The 27,957-nt window shown below is 34.7% G+C and overlaps 1 protein-coding gene across 4 annotated transcripts in view; it reads left to right on the top strand.

Moving 5' to 3' along the window:
• SCAF4 (SR-related CTD associated factor 4) overlaps positions 1-27,957 on the top strand; it is a 61,894-nt gene that overhangs the window by 3,686 nt on the left and 30,251 nt on the right. For all 4 annotated transcript variants that reach the window (XM_019730173.3, XM_019730175.3, XM_019730174.3 and 1 more), the window contains exons 2-9: positions 18,141-18,224; positions 19,099-19,143; positions 20,638-20,799; positions 21,857-21,992; positions 22,344-22,486; positions 23,124-23,273; positions 27,205-27,356; positions 27,708-27,816. In XM_019730173.3, the coding sequence (XP_019585732.2) occupies positions 18,141-18,224; positions 19,099-19,143; positions 20,638-20,799; positions 21,857-21,992; positions 22,344-22,486; positions 23,124-23,273; positions 27,205-27,356; positions 27,708-27,816 (981 nt within the window). The remainder of the gene's footprint in view (positions 1-18,140; positions 18,225-19,098; positions 19,144-20,637; positions 20,800-21,856; positions 21,993-22,343; positions 22,487-23,123; positions 23,274-27,204; positions 27,357-27,707; positions 27,817-27,957) is intronic.

Here is a 27,957-nt window from a genome sequence, read left to right on the forward strand (position 1 = left end):
GATGATACTTCATGTGATATTCAAGAGAGTTGTCACAGGTTAAGAAAAAGGTAGCCAAAATTTTTGAGGGTAATGGGATCTGAAGTTTAAGGTTGAGTGGTGATGAGGGAGATAAAATAAGAGGTAGCAAATGTAGAGTAGTCTTTTTTAGAAGTTTGGTTGTGAGGGATTCTAGGGAAAAGTTGCTTGAGGATACGGGAAGGAAGAGCAATTAACAATGTACTAGGAACTGGTGCTAGGCCTTTCATATGTTTATATAGTATATGTTAGGTCTTAGCCTTGGTCGGTGGTATTCAAGCCCTGGTCTCTATTAAATGTGAGTAGAAGTTTGAGCATGTTGGGGGAGGGGAAGTATAGAAAAGGATAGTTTAAAGCAACAAGAGGGGTTGGTTAACTTAGAGCAGGGGTGTCCCAACTGCGGCCCGCAATCCATTTTTTATTGGCCCGCAGCAAATTCCAAAAATATATTTAGTTTACTTAAATAAACCAAGTGAGGCAATATGTACTTCACCTCGAGTGAGTGGCCCGGCTGTTTGTGTATTTTACCGCATATGGCCCTTGGTAAAAACCGTTGAAAAAGGTTTGGACACCCCTGACTTAGAGCAAAATTGTCAATAAGAGGAAGGGGTCAGATTGGAAACATGGATAAAAGCAGGTCAGTTTCTATAATGTGGAAAGGAAGATATTAAAAACACCCATTTAACAGGACTTTTACGGTAAGACACTGTGATAAGTGTTGTAAAAGATGAAAATATGAATGAAAAAAATCAATGATCATTATGGTTACTTGATTGAGTTCTATGTTTATACACTCAGCATGAAGAGTTTGGTATTTGGTAAATTTGTTGAATGAATAAAGGTTATAGATTGAATTTTAAAAAACCCATTGGTTGCTATTTTAGCCTTTAATCAATCTTCTCTAAATGCAAAAGAATATATCTTCCCTCCTACTTTTTTTTTTACAGCATCTATGATTTTAAGATGTTTAAAGTACAAAAAACGTGCAGAGAAAATATAAAAGAATTGACAGTTGTTACTATTTTAAGTGTTTTTAACTTAAAAACAAAATATAAATTAGTTAAAGTCCTCCTTTCTTCCCATCTGCCCCCTGCCCCATGTCAAGGCCAAATAATGGATTTAGTATCGATCTCTGGTCTGTAAATAATATATAATTTGTGTTTTGATATACATGAGTAGTGTATTGTACATGTTCTGCACTGTTTTTGTTTTGCTCAAACATTAATACTATATTTTAAGATGTAGTTCTTTCTAACTGCTATGTAATATGCCATCATTTGAATAAACCGTATTTTTTAAAATCTGGGTCACCAGTTGATGAACATATGAGTTGTTTTTTGCTGACTAACACTGCAGTGAACTTTTTCAAACATGTCTCCCTATGTAAAGAGTTTCTCTGGGACAGCTGTTCTCAACTTTGGATTTTGACTCCTTTTAAACTCTTAAAAGTTAAGGACCACAGAAAGCTTTTGCATCTATACTGATATTTACCATATTAGAAATGTAAGCTGAGAAATGTATTAAAAATAACCATAAATCCATTATATGTTAACATAAATAATATTTTTAATGAAAAATGTTTTCAAAACAAAAAATCAGTGACAAGAATGACATTGTTTTACATTTTGTAAATCTCATTTAAACTTTGGTTTAATAAAATTTGGGTTCTCATACCTACTTCTTCAGTCTCTTGCAATCACACATCAGATAACCTCTGGATAACTGCTGTACAATTGTGAGAAAGCAAAGAAATGAAAAGAGCAAGAAATGTCTTAGTATTAATATGAAAACAGTTTTTACCTCACAGATCACTGAAAGGAACTCAGAGATCCTCGGATTACTTTTTGAAAACTACAGTGCTTAGGTGGTGTACATATGATGCTACTTTGAAGCAGAGGAAGAAAATATGAGTACTTTTATTACATTCGTTTTTATCTTTAAAATCAGACAGAAGTTAAGCTGTGTGAATACTTGATGTATGAATTGATGCTGGTACACTGGTCCACTTGAGCTGTCAGTCTTGAGCCACCATGTCCTGAGGGAAGAGTTGAGTTCCACATCTCAGTGGGGAGCTCGCCTATTCCCATAGAAATTGTTCTGTATGGACTAGTGTATATTTTACCTGTTGATTGTTAGGTGTGATTGTCTTCTTCTGATCATATGCTCAGGATACCTTATTTTTTTTAATCTAATATTAATTTTGGTTTTGATCATTCCTTTCTTCTCTGAGAGGTCTATCTAAAGAAATGGACAAAATTGAAACAAGGTTCTTACACTGTGTGTGAAAGAAATGTAGAAGACCAGGGCAACAGTTGAAGTAAAATTGGAGATTACTCTTGCCTCATTTGACCATGTTAAGCTGTTATCACAAGGAGTTTTGGATATTAAAAGTTACAGTTTTATTCCTCTACACTTTCTGGACTCTTAGAGAATTGCTTATCTGACAATAGTAGAGGTCTGGCTTTAATGGTGAGTGGAATAAAGCTGACTCTTCAGAGCCTTCTGTATATATGTCACTGATGTTCTTATTGAAAATATCCCACTCCCAGGCCTATCATTTTGGTATTTTGTTTCAGAAAAAATTACATGGGCACATGATAAGGAACTGATTCAGAGAAAAATTGAAATAATGGAAAAGTTGGCTTATAAAATCTTGTAGAATTCAGGAGCTAAAACTACCTAATGGAAAGTTGACAAAATGGTAGTGGTGTGTGTGTGTGTGTGTTTTTTTACCAGGTAAAAATTGTAGGTGGTTCTCCTCTACCATGGAGCACAAGTGAATATAATTTACTTCAGCATTCCAGGTAACTTTTCTATAGATAACTGCATACATTCAAATCTCATTTAAATACACCTTGATAACATGGTAGGAAAAATGTTGTTACATAAATGATGAACTTTTAGTATTATAACATTTGTTGAGATAATATGCTGAATCCTTTGTTTTTTTGTTGTTTTTTACATACATAAAACATAAAACATTCATGATGGGCTGAAAACAAGCTACACTGTGTTCTCAGGTATATGGAATAAGCAGCTTACCTATTAACAGCTCAAATTTTTGGTAACATTGGTTGATTAATAATACTATTCTGTTCCTGTGGAGTCACAGGAAAGGTAGAATTGCTAGTTGTTAAATTTACATTAGGATTAGACTGTTCCAAGATCTGTTGTGAACTTAGACTAGAAGAGACATGTCTACATTACTGTTAATAGTAAGTGTAATTAATAGTGGTGTGCTGTTACGATTTTTTTTTCCAAGAACTAGATTTCACAAACAATGTTATAATGTATTATACCCTGGCTGTCTTCATCCTGTTCAATATTTGCATGGCTTATTTATTATTTCATTGCTTTATAGAGATTTTTATTGGTGCTTGTGAAGGCATGGATAAATATATAGAAACCTTGATATTCCAGTGAAGCATTGGACAGATTAGCAGTGAATTCAGCAAGAAATCCATATAACTCTGGAGTGGAGTTAAGAATTAGAGACCACGGTTTTGACAGGGAGAAAAATAAAAGATGGCCTCTATGGCTCAGTGAAAATTGGAGGGCTATCCAAGTACCTCTTGAAAGTTATAATTTGTGTTTGGCTAATTGGTGATTTTTGGTATAAATCCATGTGGGTCTGTAATCCTAGTTGGAAGAAACCATAGAGCAGTGCTCTGGAGCAGAACTTTGTCTTTTTTTAAGATTTTATTGGGGAAGGGGAACAGGACTTTATTGGGGAACAGTGTGTACTTCCAGAACTTTTTTTTCCCAAGTCAAGTTGTCCTTTCAATCTTAGCTGTGGAGGGTGCCGTTCAGCTTCAAGTTGTTGTCCTTTCAGTCTTAGTTGTGGAGGGCGCAGCTCAGCTCCAGGTCCAGTTGCTATTGTTAGTTGCGGGGGGCACAGTCCACCATCCCTTGTGGGAGTCCAACAGGCAACCTTGTAGTTGAGATGACGCGCTCCAACCAACAGCCATCTGGCCACCTGAGAGCTGAGTGGCAGCTCATTGACTTCATTCTAGTTGGTGAAGGCGCAGCTCACTGGCCCATGTGGGAATCAAACTGGCAGCCCCGTTGCCCAGAGCCCACGGTCTAAGCAACTGAGCCACCCATCCGCCCCTCTTTTTTTTTTTTTTCAACACCCTTCTACAGCAAAATTATTTTCAGAAACAATCATGAAATCAGCCAGAAAAGAAACTTGAAGTTACAAGTAAAATAAATATTACCGTGGAAAAAAAAGGTAACTAACTGATTAATATTTTTAAATTGCATTAGTACTTTTTGGGGACACGTAGAAAAAGTTATCTACATACTGGTCTGTCACAATAATGAATAATAATAGTCCAGTTTTTTTCAAGCCTGAACTTCTCGTTTGTCAATGACTGTCAAAGTTGATCTTCACAATTCGTGTTCAGTAGACAGTTAGAGCCAGATTTATCAATCTTACCTTCACCCCTAATTGATTGAAGAACATTTAATTTTAATTACAGAAAGTTGTACATGAAGCAGCAGTTATACAAATAGATGGAAAGTCTTAAACGTAGGTTACTTTTGGCAGAAATTTTTTAAAAGCCCACTTCACAATAAATTGTTGAATTCACAATACTATCCATGTCTTTTCCAGCATTGATTGTGGTGACTTCCAAATGTCTCCTCAGTCAAAAAAAATTCACTGAAATATTTTCCCCCACACATTCAGTATGGGTTTCTGTTGTACTTGGTAAACACTTTTGAAGTTGTGTGTAAATGTCCACATCCTTAAATTTTGTTGCATAGTAATGGCATTCTCTTTCATTTTTGTTCATGGATCTTGAAGCTTTGTCTTCCACTATACCTTTGTTCCAAGCTGATTTTGGCTGTTTATCAAGGTTTATACCAGAAAAAAAAAGATATTTCAGGAAAGAATGTACTGTTTAAACACAGGACTGTACGTATGTATGTACGTATGTACGAACCACAGGATTGGGGAGACGAACTGAGCTTGAGGAGAGTGCTGACTATCTCTTTGTAGTGATGCTTCAAATGAACAGGTGTAGTGAATCTGCATGTTTGGGGCGTTGACAACATAACTGGAGGGTTTCCTAATTGAACGTGTACTTAGAGTCCTTATTAAAGAATACATAATAAAAATGTATGGATTTGATACTTACATATTGTTAAAACTTAACAGTAATCACAATAATGTAATTTAAAACTTAGAGTCCTAGTCAACAATATTTTAGGGGGAAGGAGTATTTCACATCCTTGAAATTATTAGAATTACCAGTGCTTAGTGGTAGTGAAACGATTTTCAGTTTTATTGTTTTTAGAGTCTTTGGAGACAATTCACCCACTTATTACCTGCCCGTGGTGGGCTTCTCCCATTGCCCCTTTAAGTATGCTATTACCTTTGTGAGCAATAGTTGACCAAACCTATAGTCTGTAAATCTCCCTCCACATATCCCTAATATGTCTTTATGTACTTTATCATGAGTATTCCACTTTATTTTCTCCTCTTGACTTTGTCAGCTGAATTTTAGCTGGAGTAGAATTATAATATCCTGCTTAAAGGAAACACAATATGGGAATTTACAGTAATACACCTTTTAAGCCTTTAGGAAACAGAGAAAATACTCTTTAAATTTTAATGGCTATACATCATGTAGTTCACTTTAATTAAGAGATGCTGAATGATAAATCACTTTAGATAAGACAGTGAAGTTTGGGGTTCAGTTGGAGATAAGTTCAAATTTTTATGAAGGCCTTTACCTTGTTTAATAAATGTAAATGCATATTTTATAAAGTTAGGTTTTTAAAAAATAACATGAAATGTCCAAAATAGGAAAATCCATAGAGACAGAAAGTAGATGATTCGTTGGGGCAGGGGAGAATGGGGCGTGACTCCTAATGGGTATGGAATTTGTTTGGGGGGATGATAAAAATATTCTAAAATTAATGTTGATGGTGGCACAACTCAATATAGTAAAAACCACTGAATTGTACATTTGAAAGGAGTGAGTTTCATGATATATGAACTACATCTCAAAGCTGTTTAAAGAAAAATACAAAACCATTAGTTTTTAATGTACCGTTTTCATTTTGTTAGCTTGATCTGATTTTCTATCAGGTTAAAACAATATCTAGTAGCGACTCAGTGTGACACTGTAAATTATTTTGTTGATCCTGAATCCTAAGTTTGTTCAAAGGATATCTTTAGTTTTTACATGCTATTTTAAGATCCACTGGGGACAGTTCAAGGGAAGGACAGGAAAGGAATCCTGCATTTGCTTATTATATACCAACCAGATACCAGCTAATGGGTTAGGTGTCCGAGGTCTGACAATTAAGTTCACAGACTCTTCCTAGAAAAAGTGCTACATACCTCATTGCTGACTATCACTACGGTCACCTTCGAAGTACTCCCCTTGGGAAGCTATGCACTGACGCCAGTGCCTAGTCTACCTCTGAAAGCAATTTTGGAACTCTTTTTTCTGGAATGACCATCAGAGCTGTCGTCGTATTACCCTTGATGTCCTAAATGTCATCAAAATGTCTTCCTTTCAATATTTCAATCTTCCTGGTAAAGAAAAAAGTCACTGGGGCCTGGATCAGGTGAGTATAGAAGGGTGTTCCAATACAGTTATTTGTTTACTGGCTAAAAACTCCCTCACAGACAGTGCGGTGTGAGCTGGTGCATTGTCGTGATGCAAGAGCCATGAATTGTTGGTGAAAAGCTTAGGTTGTCTGACTTTTTTGGCAAAAAGCTTAGGTCATCTAACTTTTTCACGTAGCCTTTTCAGCACTTCCAAATAGTAACTGTTTGTCCAGCTGGTACAGATTCATAATGAATAATCCCTATGATATCAAAAAAGGTTAGCAACATCGTTGCAAAAAGTTCGCAAACCTAATTGTCCGACCCCGTATGTCTTTTCGTTCTGTCCATTTTAAAGATAAGAAAACCGGAAAGGTAATGTGAATTGTCCAAGGTCACACAGTGTAGAAACTGGTTCTGAGATTTATCTGAGCCCAGTCCACAGCCCCATATGGCTGCTCTGAAATTTTTAAGTAGCTGTTCTTTGTCTGCTGGATCCTGTATGAGGTGAGAGGGTTTTCACTAAGCAACTTTTGTACATTTAAAACATGGCTATAATGTATACTTGGAAGGATTTGTCAAAATTTAAGAATAAGGAAGTTTGGTAAGTTTTTAAGTCATCCACAGTAATGCAGTAGATACAGTCAGTGTTTAAACCTTAAGATAGGTTTTTAGGCATTTATATTTCTTATACTAATTCATAATCACAATTAAACTTTTTAATTTATTGGGGATTTTATAAATGCTAACATTTTCAATTTTAGTCCCATGATTGTGCATAGATCCAGTCATTACAACTTTGTGGAAATAACTGGGGTATAAATAAAATACATAAAGTATGGGATAATTTTTTCTTCTTCTAATCAAATGATTTTATATCCTGGAACCAATTTTTTTTTCTTCCATTGAAGTCTATGAAGAAATATTTAATTCACAAAAATGTTTTATAGACAACTTTGGTATACACAGAGTGTACTAGTGAGGCACAGTAAAAGTGATTTTGAAACCTGGCATCTGTGCTAGTAAAGTAGAGCAATGGCATGGATACAACATTTGGCCTATTTCTTAAGCAAGTGAAAAGGAAGGAGTTGAGGATTGATTGCAGTTCAGTAAACCAAAATGGGGGTGAGGAATAGAAAGTGACCTATTGTGATAAGCTGGAACTGAACACATTAAAGCTCTGCTGAAGGAGGCAGCCTTGATTCTAAGTGAAAAGTTTGAGTGACGAGTAGACCCTTGGAAATTGTAGCAGAGTTAGTCTTAAATGAAGAATAAATTAGGGCAGACTTTATAAGTCAGTCAGAAAGTAACTACTTAGAAAATTAGTTTTGCCAGCAGTAAAGGGTAACAGAATTAGGGCTTGGTGATATAATTAAAAAGTGGGAAATAATACAAGTGAAGTTTTAACTACTGTTTGCTATATTACTGTATTCTGTTTTCTTAATGCACATTGAAATATAAATCAAAAGTGGTTTCAATTTAGTATTAACTGTATTTGTACTATGTGTGTATTTTGTAAGAAGCTTTGTAAATTTGCTCCATCTTAGGAATATTTCATATTAATGTCTTGTCTCTATACCCTCTCTCTAAACAAGTGGAAAATTGGTTAAACATTTGGGTTTCAAAGGATTTGACTGTAGGGAAAGTAAATAGAATTTACATGGGAGTAAATTATGTATCATTAATTAAAGAGATGTTTTCTTTAATGCACAGATGTCAACAAAAATTTATTTCAGACAGTAATTTCTCAGATTTGGGGTTTATATCCATAAGGGCTTCTGTTAAAGATTTAAAGGGGAAAATTTTTAAATTTATTTTTAAAATTTTGTTTTAGTAATTTTGAAAAGTTTTACATATTAAAGATTCATAAGCCATTGATTTAAACTGTTAACTTCAAAAACAAGGTTTACTCCATGGACAGGTTGTATCTTATCTGATAATGATGATTCTATATGTTTACTATATAATCAAAGCTAGGGAAATGCATTTTTGTGTCTGAGACACAAATTAAAGTTTTTTATTTTTAAATACATGAATTTTAATTTTTTCATTTCAAAATTAATGCAAATTAGGTAAATTTAAATTAGAAAATAAAGAAAATATCTCACCAAATACCATGAACATTTTTGAGTATTTCAGTCTTTTTTTCCTCCTCCACTTGTGTTTAGAAAGAAATTTCTAGAAATGAAATTGTTGGTTTAAAAGATTTGGACATTTTCTTTAGTTCTTGATATAGAGCTTTAAATTTCCCTCTGAAATTAAAACTTTCCATTACGTCTCATCAGCAGTATTTGTCCTCTTTGCTTTTTGGCTAATTTACACTCAATAATTGAGTTAGATCTCATTATTTTAATTTGTACTTCTTTGACTAATTGCATTTATTTGATTATTGAACTTCTTTGTTTATTAATTAGTTATTGGGGTTTCCTTTGTTAATTGAGTTATTCCTGTACATTTTTCAGTTTCACTGTATCTCTTACTGTTTGTACATACAATATTATGCTTTCAGGTAGAATGGCATAGTGGTACTTACTTAATGTGGTTGGCTTGTGGCCCCCACCCTGAATCCCTCATCACGTTAAATTCCCAGCATTAAGAAAGTTTTAGTTTGATTGTTGCTTTCCAGTTTATATCCCATATATGAGTGAAATCATATGGTTCTTGTCCTTCTCCATCTGACTTTGCTTAGCATGATACTCAATATCCATGCATGTTGTCACAAATGGCAGTATTTCATCTTTTCTTACGGCTGAGTAGTATTCCATTGTGTATATGTACCACATCTTTATCAAAACAAACCCAGACACAGACAATAGTATGGTGGTTACCAGAGGGGAAAAGGGGGTAACGGGAGGATGAAGAGGGTAAAGGAGGTCAAATACATGGTGATGGAAAGAGACTAGACTTTGGGTGGTAAGCACACAATGGAATATACAGATGAGGTATTACAGAATTGTACACTTGAAACTTACATAATGTTAACCATTGTCAGCCCAGTAAATTTTGAATTAAAAAAAAAGTATTAGTTCAAACAGACCTTAGGTAAATAACATAAAATGAAATACCACGTAAGAAGGGACAATACAGATTACCTAATTGTTCTAGCAGTGACTGTTTTATGGAGTTGTCTTCTTGTTGTAATTAGATGGGCAAAGTATCTTTGCAGAAAAAATGACTTAAGAAGTTTTTTCCTAATTATCTTTTGTTTAAAAAATTTAATGTGTACTTTTATAAAGTGTTTATATGTTACCAATAAACATTAAAGTTGTGTTGGACTTAACTGAAGCCAGTGTGTCTAATATATTGAGTCAAATGAACAAAAGAGGAGGAAAGACTAGAATTAAATGCTTTGATATCTGCATCTATCGAGAGATTTGAGTACCAGCCTGTCACTCTGAGGGTACGTATTTCTTTTTGGAAGGGTTCATATTTTTCTTTAAATTAAACTTTGTAATTAAATATTAATAACAGGAGCTTAAGGCAAAATTTATCATCTTGGAGGTCATAATAGTTAAGAAAAGAATACTGGATATAATCAATATAATTCATTGTAAAATATATTTAAGGAAAGCAAATTTTTAAAAGTTTAAGGGGAAAAGATTAGGGGTAAGTATCCCTTGAAAGAAATTCTGAAAGGAAATCATGTTTGAGGGATTTAAAAGATTTTTAAAAATTGTTTAGTATGTATTCTTCTAATTCTGTTCATTGCTTTGACAGCTTAATTTCAAAAAATAGGAAAAGGTATAGTCCAGAAATCGTAAGCTTGATGCCAGTAACTTTTATCTCTGCCAGCTGTTAGTTTCTTTTATGAGTTTCTAGAAATTTCTAGTCACAAGGAGCCAGAACAGTTTCACTTACAATTTATAACAGATCAAATTAAACTTTTCTTTTGTAAAATATGTGTTGTCTAGTAAGGACTATAAACCAAATATTTCAGAAAGATATTTGTCATGATTTCATCATGAATACATTAGAAAAAAATAGGCAGGATGAGAGTATACTGTTAAGTGAATTTTAGCTGACTGGCAGTGTCCAAGGAATATCAAATAAGGTCATCCTGTAGATGTAGATTCTGTTCTTTTTAATTTTCAAAAAACCATTGAGTTGGTGGAAGGCATATGAAGCAGGTTTGTGAAAGGTACAAGCATATTGGACTAGCTGCTGCATCAAATAGCAGAAAATGATTTTCGGATTACCTAAGTAGACTGAAAAGACTGTCAGAAGCCAACATAAAGTCAGCATGAAGATCTAGTTTTTGATACAGATTCCAATGAAAACAGTACGTTATAATTGTGAATTAGCAGTGAATTAAGTACTGTTTTAAAATAAGAAATAATGCTGCCGCGCCCCGCCCCCCCCAAGTCCATGTTTTGAATCCTAGAACCTATGAATATGTTTGTCACCTTACATGTGAAAAGATGTGATTAAGAATCTTGAGATGGAGTAATTATCCTGCATTATCCAGATGAGCCCAGTGTGATCCAAAGGGTTACATTAAGAAAGGCAGGAGAGTCCAAGAAGGTGATATGACAACGGAAACAGAGGTCAGGGAGGAAAGATGATGGATGCTACACTGCTGGCTCTGAAGACAGAGGAAGAAGCCCTGAGCCAAAGGAATGTAGGCACCCTTTAGAAGCTGAAAAAGGCAAATGGATTTTAGAGCCTTCAGAAGGAATGCAACCCTGCCAACACCTTGACTTTTAGACTAGTGAGAGTCTGACCTCCAAAACTGTAAGGTAATAAATTTCTGTTGTTTTAGGCTAGTAAGTTTGTTGTAATGTGTTACTCTAGAAATAGGACACCAACACAAAAGACAATCCACTAGATTCCATTAACACAGAAATACATCTGGACCCTGTCCATTTTGGAATATCATACTAAAAAGTAATTAGCCAGGATAGTCAGATCTAGAAAGCATTGTTTGGCAAATAGTTGAAGGTGTTAAGTGAGAGGGAAACATGCTTAGTTATCTTTAACTATTTTATTGTATGAGAGAGATCACTATTGTTCTGTGTTCCAGAGGCAGATCTGGAATAGGAGAGGGAAGGTACCAGAAGGGAGAGTTGAGGTCAGTACAAAGGAGACTGCTGTAATCATTGAATCTGATTCGTTAGGAGTTCTGGAATCTGCCAGGGATACTGTAAAAGTGGTGATGCATTTGGTGTGAGTACTAGAGTCGGTACTAAGATGCTATGCAGCTTTACAAGTCTTTGATACCGTACATTTTCTCTATAAGGAAGATTTCTAAATGCAGCATTTGGATAGTAGATGTAATATAGAAAAGATATGGTAAGCCATAACAAAACAAACTTGAACCGTGAGTATGTGTGTAAAGATTGCCAGTGCACTGTATAGCTCATTTACTGAGCCACTTCCATGTCAGTTATACTGGGCTAAGAGGCTTATGTACATTATCTCATTGAATCCTAACAGCCTTGTGATGTGAAGTGAGTACTATTAATTCCCCTTTTCAGATTTAAAAAATGGTTGAAGTTTAGAAAGTTTAAACTTGTCAGAGTTTATACAATTAGTAAATAGCAGACTACTATCATATTACTTTGACTAACCCCAAACACTGAATTCTACAGGTGTCACAGGTGAAAGATGTTCATTCCTTCTCTTGAAACTTTTTATTGGTATAAGGGATCATGATGAATGATTCTTCATATTTTTAGAATACTTTGTGTGACGCCTTCTATATGTCATGCAGCAGGACCATGTTCGTATTTAGGTTTTCTCATAGTCACTCAGCTAGTGACAGCAAAAAGTCAAACTCATATCAGTTGCTGGCAAGTATGTTTTTACTACTGTACTTAATGCCTTCAAATGTGGTCTTTACCTTTTGGGGCCTACTGCAGCTATTCTATGTAAGAGAATTGCATGGTTTTCTCGGGTTGCTTTGACACATTTGTTTTCATTGACAGATGCCATTAATTGTGATACAGGCTGTAATTGTAAGGTGAGTGCTGCACCTAATGATGTTTATTGAGCACTCGCCTGGTGCAGGTGATATACTAGTCATTCCATGTGCAAAAACTAATTGAGTTCTCGTTACCTGTGCAGTATATGATAGTAATACGAAGACACTGGGGCTTACAGAGCTAAAGTAATTTGCCCAGAATCATCTACATGGCTGGACCCCGTTTCAAAACCAGGTCTATGTCTGCTCCAGAATACCACATTGTCTGTTTTTTTCATTAGTAGTTTATTGGAATAATAATGTTTTATAGTTTTCAGCCTATATATATAAAGCTAGTAGGTTTTTTCCTTAAGGTTTGTTGGCTGAGGTGTTGGTCAGAAATAACTAGACTGAATTACCATTACCCCTGTTTCTACTCTGTATATACTACTATGTGTATTTAAACTTCATTGAAAAATACGAGAAAATTTTTTCTGCCTTGGCAATGTTGCTTTTTCCCCCCACAGTTTGTTCATAGAAATGTATTAATGGTTTAAAGACTACACATTATTGAAAGGTGACCAGCAGTTAGTCTGCGTTTTATTTTCCTTGTTTCCAAAACAAAAGAATTTTTCTCATTTATTGCCTTTCATATTTTTTTACCATGACCCCCACAGTAAGAATTAAAATTTTACATTGAGACTCAGGTGCTTGTACATATACTTAACCACACACAGAAGTGAGAAGTTACACCAAATAGTACTTACCCTTACTGTGTGCAGAACTGTTACATATTTTTTTACTCTATTCCACTAAAAGGTTCTGTCATACCCATTAAGCTCTTTTTTTATAATCTAATGTATCTCAACCCACAGTTTGAAAAATACTCCAAGATTATCGCCAGGATTCTTCCTTTTTTCAACAAAATTATGTGTAGTGATAGTAGGAGTAACAGTTGATGTCTGTTGTGTACTTACTCTGTGTGAGGTGCTGCATTAAGTGCTTTTATGTGTTCTTTGAATTCTTCCCTAAATAAGTAGGGACTAGTATGCTCATTTTACAGATGAAAGAACAGTTTCTCATAGCGAGTGGTAGAGTCAGGATATCCCAGGTGATTGATTGAGCCTGTGTTCTGATTGTTACTCTTAACAGAAATTTGTTTTAGAAAATTCAGTCACTGTAGTCTAAGTCTTAGATCATCACAAGGTTGTATACTTTCAGGAGATTTCCTCAGCCAACATAGGTCACCATGACAGTGAACTCTTTTTATTTAAAATTATTGAATTGCCACCGTGCTCTAGATTCAGGTAAGGAATCAGTACATTTTCTCTAAATTTGTTGCTTGGCTGGACGTGCCAGTTTACCTCTGTGTCACTTTTTTTTTGTTATTAAGAAATCTTTGGGTCCAGTCCCTCATAACAAATATATTTTAGTATTCTCATTTGGGTCTACGTGCATATTTGTTTTTTACTTGACTGTATTGTCTTTACCATCGTTAATGTCTGTGTACTATTCCTCAATACTAATGTATTACAGTATTAATTAAATTCCTTATTGTTAGGTACTTATTAGAAAGGGTTTGAGCTTTGGGAGATGATAGCCCACAGATTGAGTTTACTGTTAATTAGCTTTATGACTTAGAGAAGATTCTTGAACTTCTGTGCATTAGCGTTCTCATCTGTAAAAATAAAATTATAATATCTACCTCACCGTGATGGCTATTAGTTTTTCTATCCAAATAAGTAGTGTCAGTGTACATAGTTCCTGTAAAATGTGTCAATTTCAGCATAATAATTTGGATCTCTATCTAATGAAGGCATTGATCTAACTATTAGGGGGCCTGTTTAATGAATTTGTGCCTTGAAAAAAATCAGTGAAATATTAGTAACATTTATTGAGCTTTTAAAAGGTAATTTTTTAAACCTCTAGTTTTGAAACCTCAATATCTGCCTGTAGTGTTTTTCTTCATAAATCATATCATGTTTAAGTTTTAAGAGAGGCATTGGTAAAGGAAAGGAAAGGGCATCTAAAAAACTTAAATGCGATGGAAGCCTTATAATGCTAACAAGAAGTATTTTAATGATGGTCACCTGTAAAGCGTTGAAAGATGACTGTCTCCTCTTTATGTGCCGAACACTGAGCTTACTTACCAAGTTGCTTACTAAGCTCTCAGATATTTGTTGAATGAGTGAAAAATGACCCAGTACTGCATTTCTTCCTCTCCTGCCATTGGTTGCTTAACCAATTGGATTTGGGCATCACTTTTAAAAACTAGCATCGATTCAGGCACCCAGTTGTCAGACTGAGTGAACAAGGTTGGTTTGTATCCTCATAGCATTTGACCTTGCCAAATAAATGCCTTTGATTTCTGGAATTGGTCTTGGTGTTCATTTGTGCAGCGCCCTACTCTATACCACATGGGAATTTTTGGTATATACCCTTGCTAGGTATACGTTCTTGGCTACCTTCTTAATAGAAGTTCCTTCTCACCCATCCTCATGGCTTCTTGATTCTGTGACCTTTCAGTTTCTAGCCTGGATCGCTCTTCTGTGTTCAAGATTCATATTCTAGTCTCTGCCTGAAGTCTCTGCCTATATATTCAGCAGGCATCCCAAATTAAATTCAATATGTTTTATTATTATCCCTGAATCAATATAATAGACAGGCACATGTGCCTGGTTGATATTTTGCCTGTGTTCCCCATCATAGTCAATGGTCTCTGCATGTACGAGTCAGTAAGCAACATTGTATAGTATGGAGAATTGAAATAATTCTAAGGTTTATTTGGAGAAACATGTATATTAAATCAAACAAGAGATTTAAAATGTCATTATAAAGTTGAATTCACAATTTCTTGATTTAGTCAGGAATAAAAATAACACATTTAACAAATCACACAATAGTAAATCCAACCATCAGGAGCGCCCGTGACAGTTTAAATCCAACCAAGATATAATGAGAGCCCACAGAGGGTTATAAGGATAAAATCCTGACATCAAGAAGCTTATGTCTAGCTTCTTAAATTCTTGTTTTTGTTTTGCTTAATCACAGGCATATATTCACCTGGGACTTCTAAAAGGATATTTCAAAATACGTTTCGGGGCTTCCTGAGCATAATCAACCTTATATGAATCGTATTTCTATTTCTTTCCAATTAATGTTAATATTTCAAATATGAAATCCCTAAGACATGGACCTTTACTAGACTACTACTAAGAGGCCAGAATGATGAACAAGTCTCTCTTCCCAGAGTACAGAGTAAATAGGCCTTCCTGGAAACATATCCTAAAAATTCAGAGAATTTTCACAGCTTTCTAAAACTACAGATACAATAGGACTATAGATAACAATAATTTTATAACTTAAAAATGGTCAGAATATACCCTTTACAAATGTATGTTGTGTATTTCATGGTGTTGATATTTTTTGAATTTGTATTTAAGTTGAAACAATTATAAATGGTTTCGTAGTTTCTCATTGGTTTATATAATTTCAGAGATTACTATCTCCTTGCTAATTGTTTTTCAGCGATTAGCATTTATTCTCAAGGATAATTTTTATTACATTGGTAAATGAAAAAGAATCATGACCTTATTTATTTAGAGAGTCTCTTTTTTAAAAATGAATTCCTGTGTTAATATCTTTGTTTCTCCTATTTTCTGTGTCTTAATATTATTTATGGAAAAATTCTACTTTTCTCTGCGTTTATATTGGTTATAAAAATCATACTGATATTCCATACTTCTAAAATTATTGTTTTCTTTTTCGCTATTTATTTAAAATGATCTTTTCCCATTGTATTTTCTAAATGACAGTGCAGGTATATAGGAAAACTCTTGATTTTCCTTTACTAGCCAAATTTTTAAACTTAGTTCCAAAAGTTTGTTATTCTTAGTTAATAGATTGCAAATACTGTATTTCCCCGAAAATAACACATAACCAGAAAATAAATGTTTTCTGAATTTTGGTGCTTGCAATTTTTCGTCGCTTTTGTGTGGACCATCATTCTTAACTGTCATCATTTTTGTTGCCACTCCTGTCTCGTAAGTCTTCAGTTAACACTTGATTTAATAGTAGATTTAAAGGGAATAATATTTTGACCCCCAGACAAGATGAGTGCAAAAAGAAAGAGCTATTCTGTCGAGTGCAAGAAAGGTATCGTAAAGGACTCCCGGGGCAAGAATCTTACAGCTTTCTGCAAAGAGAAAAAGTTGGATCTCCGAATGGTTCGAAAATGGTGAGCAGAGTACTATGCCTCAGTCAACAGGTGGACAAGGGAAATGCTAAGAAGCACAAGTGTGGATCAGGTCGGCAACCATTATTTCCTGAGCTGGAAGACATCATCTGTGAGTGGACTGCTGACAAGAGAGCAAAGGCTTTGGTTGTGCACAGGGCTGATATTCAAGCATTTGCCCTTGCAATGGCACCACAGTTAGAAATATCCCCAGAAGAATTCAGAGCTTCACAACACTGGCTGGAAGGCTTCCTTCAGCCATGTGAACTGTCTCTAAGTTTGACAACACTGTTCAAGCTGGAAGATACTGAAGGTATTAAATGTGCGCTTGCATTCAAGCCCTTTTTGATGGCACTGACTTTTCTAAATACCAACTCTCCAACATGATTGCTGTGGATGAGACTGCAGTGTTGATGGGCCAAGGATCTCAAACGGCAATTGAGCAGAGAGGGGTGCCTTGTCAATCCACATTCCCTCCATTGGTTACGAAAGTGCACGTGTTACCTGTATTTTGGCAATTCGTCTGAATGGAAAGAAAGCCCCACCTCTAATCATCACTGAGGGCTAGAAAAATAAGGTTGAACGTGTTTCAGGCATTTATGTTCTTGAAACCAAAAAAGCCTGGTGCACACAAGCAGTTACAAGGAAGTGGGTCTATTTAATGCTGCCACTTGTTTTGCGAGGTGGCCAAAGAGGTCTGCTATTCGGGGATTTAGCCAGTACTCACTGTGCTAAAGACATGAAGAACTTCCTTGCAGAGAGAAGACTAGATCAAATAATGATTCCCGCAGGAATGACTGTGTATCTCCAGACTCTTGATATTGTAATAAACAAGCCATTCGAGGACCATTTGCATATGGAAATCAATGACTGCATTGAAAATAGAATGGAAAGAAATCAGCGTGGAAACTTTGTGAAGCCTAGCCTGCAAGAGGTCGTGACTTGGATGAAGAATACATGGGATAGAATCACTGACAGCTGTGTTGCCAGTGCACTACGAGCAGACTACATGGACAAGAAGTGCTCATTCAAGGAGAGCTCTATTGCTGGACATGAGAGATCGGGGCTAATGATTCTACAGGAAATGGAGTCGCAAGAAATTCAAGTTGGAATTCGGGGTTTGGAGAGTTATAATGACGTTCCAGAAGAAGATGACATGACTGTATTTGAATAAATGTAGACTTTTGTACGTGAATAAATGAATAAATGTAGATTGTACATGAATAAATGTAGATTGCTATACATGAAAAAATAAGACATCCCCTGAAAATAGCCCTAATGGCGTCTTTTGGAGCAAAAATTAATATAAGACCCCAAATTAATATGTCTTATTTTTGGGGAAATACGGTATCTTTGTAGAAATGGGGAATTGACCTCTAATTTTACCTTTAATTAAAAACTTTTTTTTTTTTTGCTTGTTTTTTAAGCTCTTTTCACTTATGGATATGAAGCCTCCCATCTCTCGAGCCAAGATGATTCTCATCACAAAAGCTGCTATTAAAGCCATTAAGGTAAAAGGGGAGTAAATATATTTAATTTGAAAATGTTTTTGAGATTTTGAAAATGTTATTAAACATGAGAATTCATCTTGTGAACACTAATCAGCTTTTGCTGAAGGTACATGATACTACAGTATGGTACATTTGCATTGTAACATTATTTCAAAAACGAGTTTTACCCCTTTTTGTTATTAGTAGTTTCCCTGTATATTTTTTCCAGCTTTATTGAGGTATAATTAACAAATAAAAATTGTATATATTTAATAACACGTAGTAGAACATGATTTGATACACGTGTACATTGTGAAATGATTGCCACAATCAAGCTAATTAATTAACACATCCATTATTCATGTAGTTACATTTTGTGTGTGCGGTGCTAAAAAATTTGAAATTCCCAGAAGTAGAGAGTTGAGTGGCAGGTGTTTTTCTTTATTTAACTTAATCCTTGTCATAAATCAGCTGAATATTAGGTTCATTTCTATTGGAAAAAAAAAAACTCCGGCTCCATGAAATTAAATTTCTTATCGAAGATCAAACCTAAATAAAAGTGACTCACTTAGAAACTGCATGATTTAGTTCCAGTTCCATTGTTCCTTTCCCTCTCATAAAGTTGCCTGATATACTGCTTTATGAATGTTTATTGATTAAAAATCTAAGAAAAAGACCTATTTGATGGGGGTTTATAGTTTTTGTTTTAGTTCATTTTTCTGATTTGTTAATGGTTTTTTCAGTTGTTGACTATAGATTATTTCTCGTGGTTTATTCAGTATTGAGAATTATTCAAATTGTGCAAGTTTCAAGGTTTTAAGTAGTTTCTAATTACATTATAGGAAGTGGAGAAACATGTAAACTGGACAATAATTTTCTTTAAATTCTTTTTCAGCTTTATAAGCATGTAGTTCAAATAGTAGAAAAGTTCATCAAAAAGGTAACTATCCATTTATTATTACCTCATTTTAGTTGTGTTCAGTATTTGTAATTTACTTTCTAAATTGTAGTGTGGATGCTTGCTTGTAAAGCCACTATACAAAAAAGTTGTCACTAGAAGTTCTTTTTAATCTCTAGAGGTTGGTTTGTTTTAAGGAAACAAAATGTATAGCAATACTATTGATGGAGCACTTACTATGAAGAGGCACTTAACAGTTTCTTATCTGCTGGGCAAGACTCTTCCCTGAGCCTGATATGCCTCCTCTGCCCTCTGCCCTGTCTGTTCGGTTGGCATTTAACTCATCTTGGAGTATTTCCAATGAAATCACTTTGTAAAGTTTACCCGGCACCAATCATAATTAAACCATTTTCAGTTCTACAGTAGTGATATGTTGTTTATAGCTGTGTGATTGCCACATATCTGTCTCAGTAGAGGACTAAGAACGGAGACTTAGACATCTTTGTCATCTCCGCCAGTCCGGAGCTGTGCCATGTAGTACATACTAACAAGTGTGTGTGCAGATGTCTCTGATCCATGGCCTTGGAAGACTCCCTGAGAGATGCGAGTTAGAGCTTCACCAGCTCTAACTGGTCATAGAGGTTATTATAGTAGGAAATTAAAGTAAAATGGAAAAATTAAGTTACCTGCATGACACCACTCCACATCATTACAAATATTTACATTTGGATCTACTCATTTTTATTATTTACATTTATAAAAGGAAAAATGGAGACGTGGATTGATAACCTGCTTTTCCACTGTATTTATCATAAACATCGCAGAGTATTCCATCCCATGATGGTTTCCACCATTTACTCAGCCAGTTCAGTTCCCTATTGTTGGACATTACACAGTGGCTGGCCAATGGAAAAAAATTAGATGTGTCATAATTGTTTTTCTTAGGATAAATTTCTAGATGTAGAATTGTTGAATGAAATGTCTTTGCTTTTATTGCTAAATCATCTCTCATAAAGGTTATACCACCAAAATGTATGTAGATATGTATTTCCTTATTCTTTTTATCTTATCAATTTCTTAAGCCAAAAATCAACTCTCCTTTTAGTTTTGGTTTCTCTGGTACTATAACAGAATTAAAATTGATATGTTGTTAAAATTACCTTTTTCATAATTTTAAAAGGTAAAAATTATTTTTTTGAGCAGGATGAATTGGAGTAGAAACTATTATAAAGAAGTGGACTTGTATGGAAGTGGCTTAGGGATTGGTAAAGTAATAGTGATTCTGGGAAATTGTGAGTGGGGGAGGTACAGGGATTGAGGAAAAGTAAAATACTGGAGGTATGAATGTCAAGAGAATGGTAGTTCTGTATAGAGCTGTGGGACATTTGACAAGCAATCCAGTAGGAGCTAAACATTGAAGTAGCTTCTCAATAGAAACAGTCACTGGGTATACAGAATTTCAGAAAAGTGAGATTAATGAGTGTCAAATTGTGATTCTGCTTTTCTTGTACTGACTTTACATCTTTATCTTTGTAGTGTAAACCAGAATACAAGGTTCCGGGATTATATGTAATCGACTCAATAGTGCGACAGTCTCGTCATCAGTTTGGAACTGATAAAGATGTTTTTGGGCCAAGATTCTCTAAAAACATAACCGCCACATTCCAGTATTTGTATCTTTGTCCATCTGAAGATAAGGTAGACCTAATAATTTTTTAAAACTTGTGTTCTTGTTTTTAGTTTTATATTTATTTGAATCTACTTAAATGTATTTTAGATATTTGAAGCCTGAAGTATGACTAAAAAGATAATCTCTGTGAACTTGAAACAAAACCCAGTTTTTTCTGTAGTAGTCATGTATTTATCTTATAAAGTCCTTCAGGAGTGTTGTACTGTTGAACTACGAAAGGAGCACCAGCTTTAAGGAAGACGTTGGAAAGTTGAGTGATAAAGAAATTCGGGAGTAGAGAAAGGCAACTCATACAGTTGCTTATTCCAGAAGGAAGGGACCAGTAATTAATGGCTTTACCTAGCATATAGAGATGCAAGAGCATTAGTGGTATTCATTATCAATCAGACTGCAGCATTTAATTCTTCATGTATATAGCTGGTTTTACTATACATAGACTCCCATAAATGGGATAAATACGCTGGTAAACCTACTCAGAATAGTGAAGAATGGAGACATTTACAATAAACAGCATATAAATTTGAGTGTTGTGGATTCTTTGTTTATATTGGAGAAGTGTTGTTGTGAGAAAAACATACACGAGACAAAGAAGATCATTCCTTGAGTAGGAGATAAGAGTTGTAACGTAAATAACACATCTTACCTGGATCTCTTTCTTCATATTTACTGGTCCACGAAACAACATATCAATTACTTGCCAGTTCCTTAAATATTTTAACAGTTATAATCATCCTAAAGAAATTCTTCTTCACGTCTATAACTTGTTTGTTTGTTTGTTTGTTTGTTTTTGTCAGTGATGGGTTTCTTTGTAACCATAAATCAAATATAATGAAAACTTCAAATGCATTTTATTATTACAGTACATTTGATTCTCTGGGTTATGTTTCTTTTTTTTCCTTTCACTGTTTCTTACTGTAGATTACACTACTGAAGAAATGTTGATTAGAGTAATTTAACCAGGTTGTGATTCTGATGAGAGAGATTTTTTTCGTATTTTCTTTTGTAAGAGGTATAATAACTTACACAAATAATTGTTTTGTATTCATGTTTTCTCACACATGACAGAGTAAAATAGTTCGTGTGCTGAACCTTTGGCAAAAAAATGGAGTATTCAAAATTGAAATTATTCAACCTCTTTTGGACATGGCAGCAGGAACCAGTAATGCTGCCCCAGTAGCAGAAAATGTTACTAATAATGAAGGTATGTATGGTCAAGTGTGTCTGTGAACTTAGAAAATGGTATAATTGTTTTGTATATAAAAAGTTTGGGTTCTTATTTATATTGTTGGAATTTTTCCATAAAAAGGAAACTTAAGTTTACATCATGGAAGGAAGGTATGGTGTTTTGTTTTCTTTTTTACATAATTCTTATTTCTAATCAAAAATGCCCTCCTAGCACTTGTTATAGTACAGACTCTAATATCACAGTATATTTTTAGTATGTGTTAAATGGAATAGAATGTTATTTTAGTAAAGAAGCCTAGTGGAATTTAAAAAGGAAAATTCGTAAGTTAAAGGTTTCTTAGGCCTTAGTGACCTTTTCTTTTTTTAGGTTCACCTCCACCTCCAGTTAAAGTTTCTTCTGAACCGCCCCCACAAGCCACTACAAATTCTGTACCAACTGTACCACAGTTGCCCAGCTCTGATGCTTTTGCTGCTGTGGCCCAGCTGTTTCAGTCAACTCAAGGTCAACAGGTAAACTATTTATCCAAAGATTAAATTGTTTGCAGTTCGGTACTATTGTCAGTTCTTATTTTCTGTTCCTAATTAGTGAGCACATTCAAGAGAGGAAATAGTTCTACTTTTCAACTAGAAAAGCCTGACAAGAAAGGTAATGGCATAGGGGTAACGGGAAAATGTGGACAGGTGAAAAGCAAGGGAACAACACACTAAGAATTAGCAATACCCCTTTGACGGGAACTTCAGAGCTAAGTGGCCATTGTTGTTGCTCACAATTCTAGCTTTTCTAACTGATTTCAAAATTATTTGGATTAGAGATGACTTTTCACATTTTTCTAGAAAACATATATTTACCTTACTTATTGTTTGGTGTATTTTCTCTTCTTCGTGACCATTAGTTTCTTACCATTGAGGTTGTCAACATACATTTTTAACTTTAAGTGATAGACATTGTATCCCTGATATGTTTATTCACAACAGACTTAACCATTACAAAAATGTTGATTCTTTTTTCTAGTGTACTCTGCCTGTATGCGATTTTGAGTCACCTTTGAGGTTTTTTATGTTTGTTTGTTTTTTGGTTTTTTGTAAAATATCTTGATACAATGATTGTACTTTGTTATGTGGTTTATCAGTTTTCCCGTTCTTTAAGCTTCAGCAGATCCTGCAGACTTTTCAACAGCCTCCAAAACCACAGTCTCCTGCTGTAGATAACGCTGTGATGGCTCAGGTTCAGGCTATCACCGCTCAGTTAAAGGCAGCTCCGACACAACCACCTGAACAAAAAACTACATTTGACAAGGTGCGTTTCTGTCACATAACCCACCACACTATTTATGTCACTCATCTGGGGGTGTGGAAGTTAGCTCTTTTCTAGCCTCTCTGTGCATTGTTTATTTGTTGTTTTGTGATTTGAGGGATTTCCTCCCTCAACATCAAAACATTGATTATTTTTTTTCTGGTTATAAATGTAACATACTCATCACAAAAATTTTCAGTAAAAAAAATATAAAGGAAAAGTAAACGGGAGTATATTCACCATTAACCCCCATATTTGGAGATAGCTACTATAATATTTTGCTGTACATCTTTTCAGAATTAATTTCCTGTGGATCTATGCTTTTATTTGGTCATACACACACACACACACACACACACACACACACAGAGTTTGTATCTGGTTTGTTTTGATCTTAATCCTCTTACCTCGTTATTATTGTGGTTGTTAAGGTTAATAGATTTAGATCTATGTTTTTACTTAGTGTTTCTTAGACATTTTCCTTTTGTGGACACAACACAGTTTAGCCCTTCCCATAATGAAAGACATTTAAATTACTTCTCATTTTTTGCTGTTAAACTTTAGTTAACATATTTATACCGTGAGGGTGTGGGTTGGTTCAGTGTCTTCCAACTACTCTGTTAGGCAATGTCATGTTTAAGGGGCTGCCACTAAGGATACAGATGTGCTGAATATGCACAGCTCAGAGCTGCTTGTTGAAATGTTAACCCAAACAACTCCACTCTTGTCTGTTTTATGTCTTCTCTAGTTATTGGGTTTATGGCTATATGAAATTGTATTTCATTTTCCAGATTTCACTCAAAAAAACACAAAAGTTTGAAAGTTCTAGAACTAAGTGATATCTTTTTGTTTTAATCATCTCTATAATTTCTTATTCTTTCCAGCATTCTAATTATAAGATATAATTACTGCAGCTAGTCCAAATTAAGAATTCATGCTGTAAATATTGGTTGTCATATCTTCGTGATTTATGAATGACTGCTGATTAAGGAATGTTGGATAAAATTTTGGAGTACCAAAAAAGCACATGCATAAGGGAAAAAATACAAATAACAAAGTTCTAAAGTAAAAAGAAGCAATTTCACTCTGCTTTGAACAGATTTGTGTATGTCTTTTCAGACCTATTTCCATGCACATGTGAACATACGTTCTTACATATTGTGGTTTTGTTTATTAGTTTTCTATTTTGTGTTGTGATTAGGAGACCTCTCCCCAGAATTTTTCTTTTTTCTAATTAAAGTTTATTGGGGTGACATTTGTTAGTAAAGTTACATAGATTTCAGACATACAATTCTGTAATACATTGTATCTCACATTGTGTGTTCATCACCCAGAGTTAGTTCTCCTTCCATCACCATATATTAGCCCCCATTTACCCTCTTCTAGAGCCCCCCTCACCCTCTGGTAACCACTAAACTATTGTCTGTGTCTGTGAGTTTTTGTTTCTTTATTTGTCTTGTTCTTTTGTTGTTTTTAGTTTTATATACCACACATCAGTGAAATCATATGGTTCTCTACTTTTTCTGTCTGACTTATTTCACTTAGCATTATAATCTCAAGATCCAGCCATGTTGTCACAAATGGTCCTATTTCATCTTTTCTTACCGCCAAATAGTATTCCATTGTGTATATATACCACAACTTCTTTATCCATTCATCTATCGAAGGACACTTTGGTGTCTCCATGTCTTGGCCACCGTAAATAAAGCTGCAATGAACATTGGAGCACACTTGTCTTTATGGATAAATGTTTTCAGATTTTTAGGGTAGATACCCAGGAGAGGGATTGCTGGGTCATATGGCAATTCTATTCGTAATTTTTTGAGGAACCTCCGCACCTCCCCAGAATTTTAAAATTCTATGTTCTAGTAGTTTTATATTTTTGTTTTTTGTTTGTCTCTTTAATTCTTTTGGAACCTACTTTAGAATATGGTCCAAGATAGTTAAATCTTTATGTGTCTAGAAATAACCAATTCTCCCTATTTTTGTCATACACAAAATTCCCATTTATTTCTATGTCTATTTCTAGACACTAATAATGTATTTGTTTATTTCTGCACATAACAATTTAAGTACTTACAGCTTATATACCATATTTTATATCTAGGTGTTGTCCTCCTCCTTCCCCTCCCAACCCAAATTTTCTTTGGCTATGTATTAAGGTTCTCCAGATAAACAGAACCAATTTTAAATACACATACACACACACACACACACACACACACACACACACGTTCGCACAGAAACAGGAAGGAAAGGGATAGTCGTGATTTTTAAGTTCTTGCTCTTAAAACCTTCAACTGATTGGTTGGGGCCCACTCACATTATGGGAGGATATTTCTTTATTCAGAGTCTACTCATTTAAATGTTAATCACATTTTTTAAATGTCTTCGCAGCAACATCTAGATTTATATTTGACCAAAAACTGGGCACCATAACCTAGCCAAATTGACACATAAAGTTAACCATCACAGCATATTTTTCCAAATGAACTTCAGCATAAGTTTTAGAATTTATGAATTTATAGGTTAGTTGAAGAAGTACTGGTAGCTTTTTATACAGAATCTCCATTTATTATAATTTCTTTTTTTATGTCTTGTATGTTTCTTGTTTCATTTATTCTTAGATGTTTAGTCATTTTCCAAAGTACTAGGTATAAATAATAAAACTTTAAAGGACATATCACATGTAAGATAAACTGCAAAGATCACAGGTTTTGTTTTTTTTGTAGACAATTTAGACCCGAGTGTTAATTTTGGCTCCTGTCACTATCTTGAGTTACTTAAATATTCAGTGTACACCTTTGCAAAATAGAGATGGTAGTAGCTATACTTTATTGCTGTGATGGTTAAATAAACTAATGTGTGTAAAACAGGTGCCTGGGCCATATTAGATTGTTCAGTTATAATTACTTTAACACATGTCCTAGAATTACATAGAAAGAAACACAAATATTGTCCAAAAAGGGGATTTCCCTTTATAATTTAGAAATCTGCTGTCTAGTAAGATAGAGCCAGAATTTCTAGGCAGAACTATCACGGAACACCACATTTAGGAGTTTGAGGTTTGAAATCCATGAGCAGAATGGACACAGCTTGAAAGAAGATTGCTTGTTGGATACCTGAGACTGATTGATGGCTTTGAGGTTGAAAAGACCAGTGTCCACATTCCAATTCTGCCATTCACTGACTGTACAGTCTTGGTTATATTTCTTAATGATCTAAGCCTTAGTTTTCTTGTCTGTAGAAAGAAAATAGATCTACGTCGCATGCTTCTTGTGATGATGAACTAGTATATGTAATCTGCCAGAACATAGTAGGAGATTTCATTGTGCTCCTTTCCTGCCTTCCTTTCTCAATAAATGGAGCTGTAATTTTTAAATGGCTCTTCTTCTAGATATGTGATCTTGTGAAGTGTCCTGATTCTTTTTATTTTTTAATGAAAGTTTCTGGTAATCTGAGGTGAGCTGTGAAGTTTTAAGAAAGAAGCTAGTATACACAGTTAGTGAGACTTATTTATGGCCTTCTGTGCCATTCTCTTTTTCCTTTTTATATTAGTATATTCTTGAGCAAGCAGCATGTGGACATTTTTCTATAGGCACTTATGGTGATTGTTAAGACAATAAAATGTACACACATTACCATGTGTGCAAACTTCCAGAAGTTTTTAGTCTAGGCACATGGCTATTTTAGTAAAATATTTATGTTGCTAAATTAATAATAAAGTAAGCATATAGAAAATAGAAAGAAAACACTACATTTATAATTGGGGAAGAAAAGCAGAACAAAAAAATTGTCTTTTCCAAATGAGGTTTGTACATGATGGCATGGTGGGATTCTAGATGATGATATGAACATCTGTTGTTCTTACAAAGTTTTGTGCACTGAATCACAGTCGAAATTTTAAAATGGAATATTGACATACCTATTCCAGAAGCTACTTGACAGATTTGATTATGACGATGAGCCAGAAGCTGTGGAAGAATCCAAGAAAGAAGATGCCGCTGCTACCACAGCTGCCACTGCTGTTGCTGCTCCCGTGCCCGCTGCGGTCGCCCCTGCCACCTCTCCTCCGCAGGCGCCCTTGTAAGTTTCTATCTGATTCCTCCCTGGATATAGAGTTGGTAATCTTTGTAAGGCACAGTGTAAGGAACGTTTAGTGACAAAGTCCTTTTTCATAGAGTCGTTCTTTTAAGTTGTGATATTTTGGGTTTTCTCCCAAATTGGAAGGGCATCCCATGAGATTCACAATAAGAAAATGCGTTTTATTTTTGGAATAATGCTGAGTGTATAAGTTACTATATAGGCAAATATATGATTCAGTAATGTTGATTATTAATGACTCCTGAACATCATTCTTTATGCTTCTGTAGTATAAGTGTGGTTGAGAATTTCATGTGTTTTGAATGGGTAAAAGGCTTGCTCATCTTTCTTTAGTGGATTTCCTGGAGATGGCATGCAGCAACCAGCATATACCCAGCATCAAAATATGGATCAGTTTCAACCTCGAATGATGGCGATACAGCCGGAGCCAGTACACCATCAGGTACAGAATGTTGTTCTTACCACTGTTTTAGTGACTGAAGACAGTCATTAGAGCATATGGGTTGCTTTTCACAGACCACTATTATTTAGCTGTGGGATCGAAAGCTGTTGAGTACATAATGATTTGAGTTGCTTTTTGCTT

This window comes from Rhinolophus sinicus, chromosome 17, assembly GCF_057876585.1.
Source record: "Rhinolophus sinicus isolate RSI-liver-muscle chromosome 17, RSI-T2T, whole genome shotgun sequence".
In the NCBI taxonomy this organism is placed as follows: domain Eukaryota; kingdom Metazoa; phylum Chordata; class Mammalia; order Chiroptera; family Rhinolophidae; genus Rhinolophus; species Rhinolophus sinicus.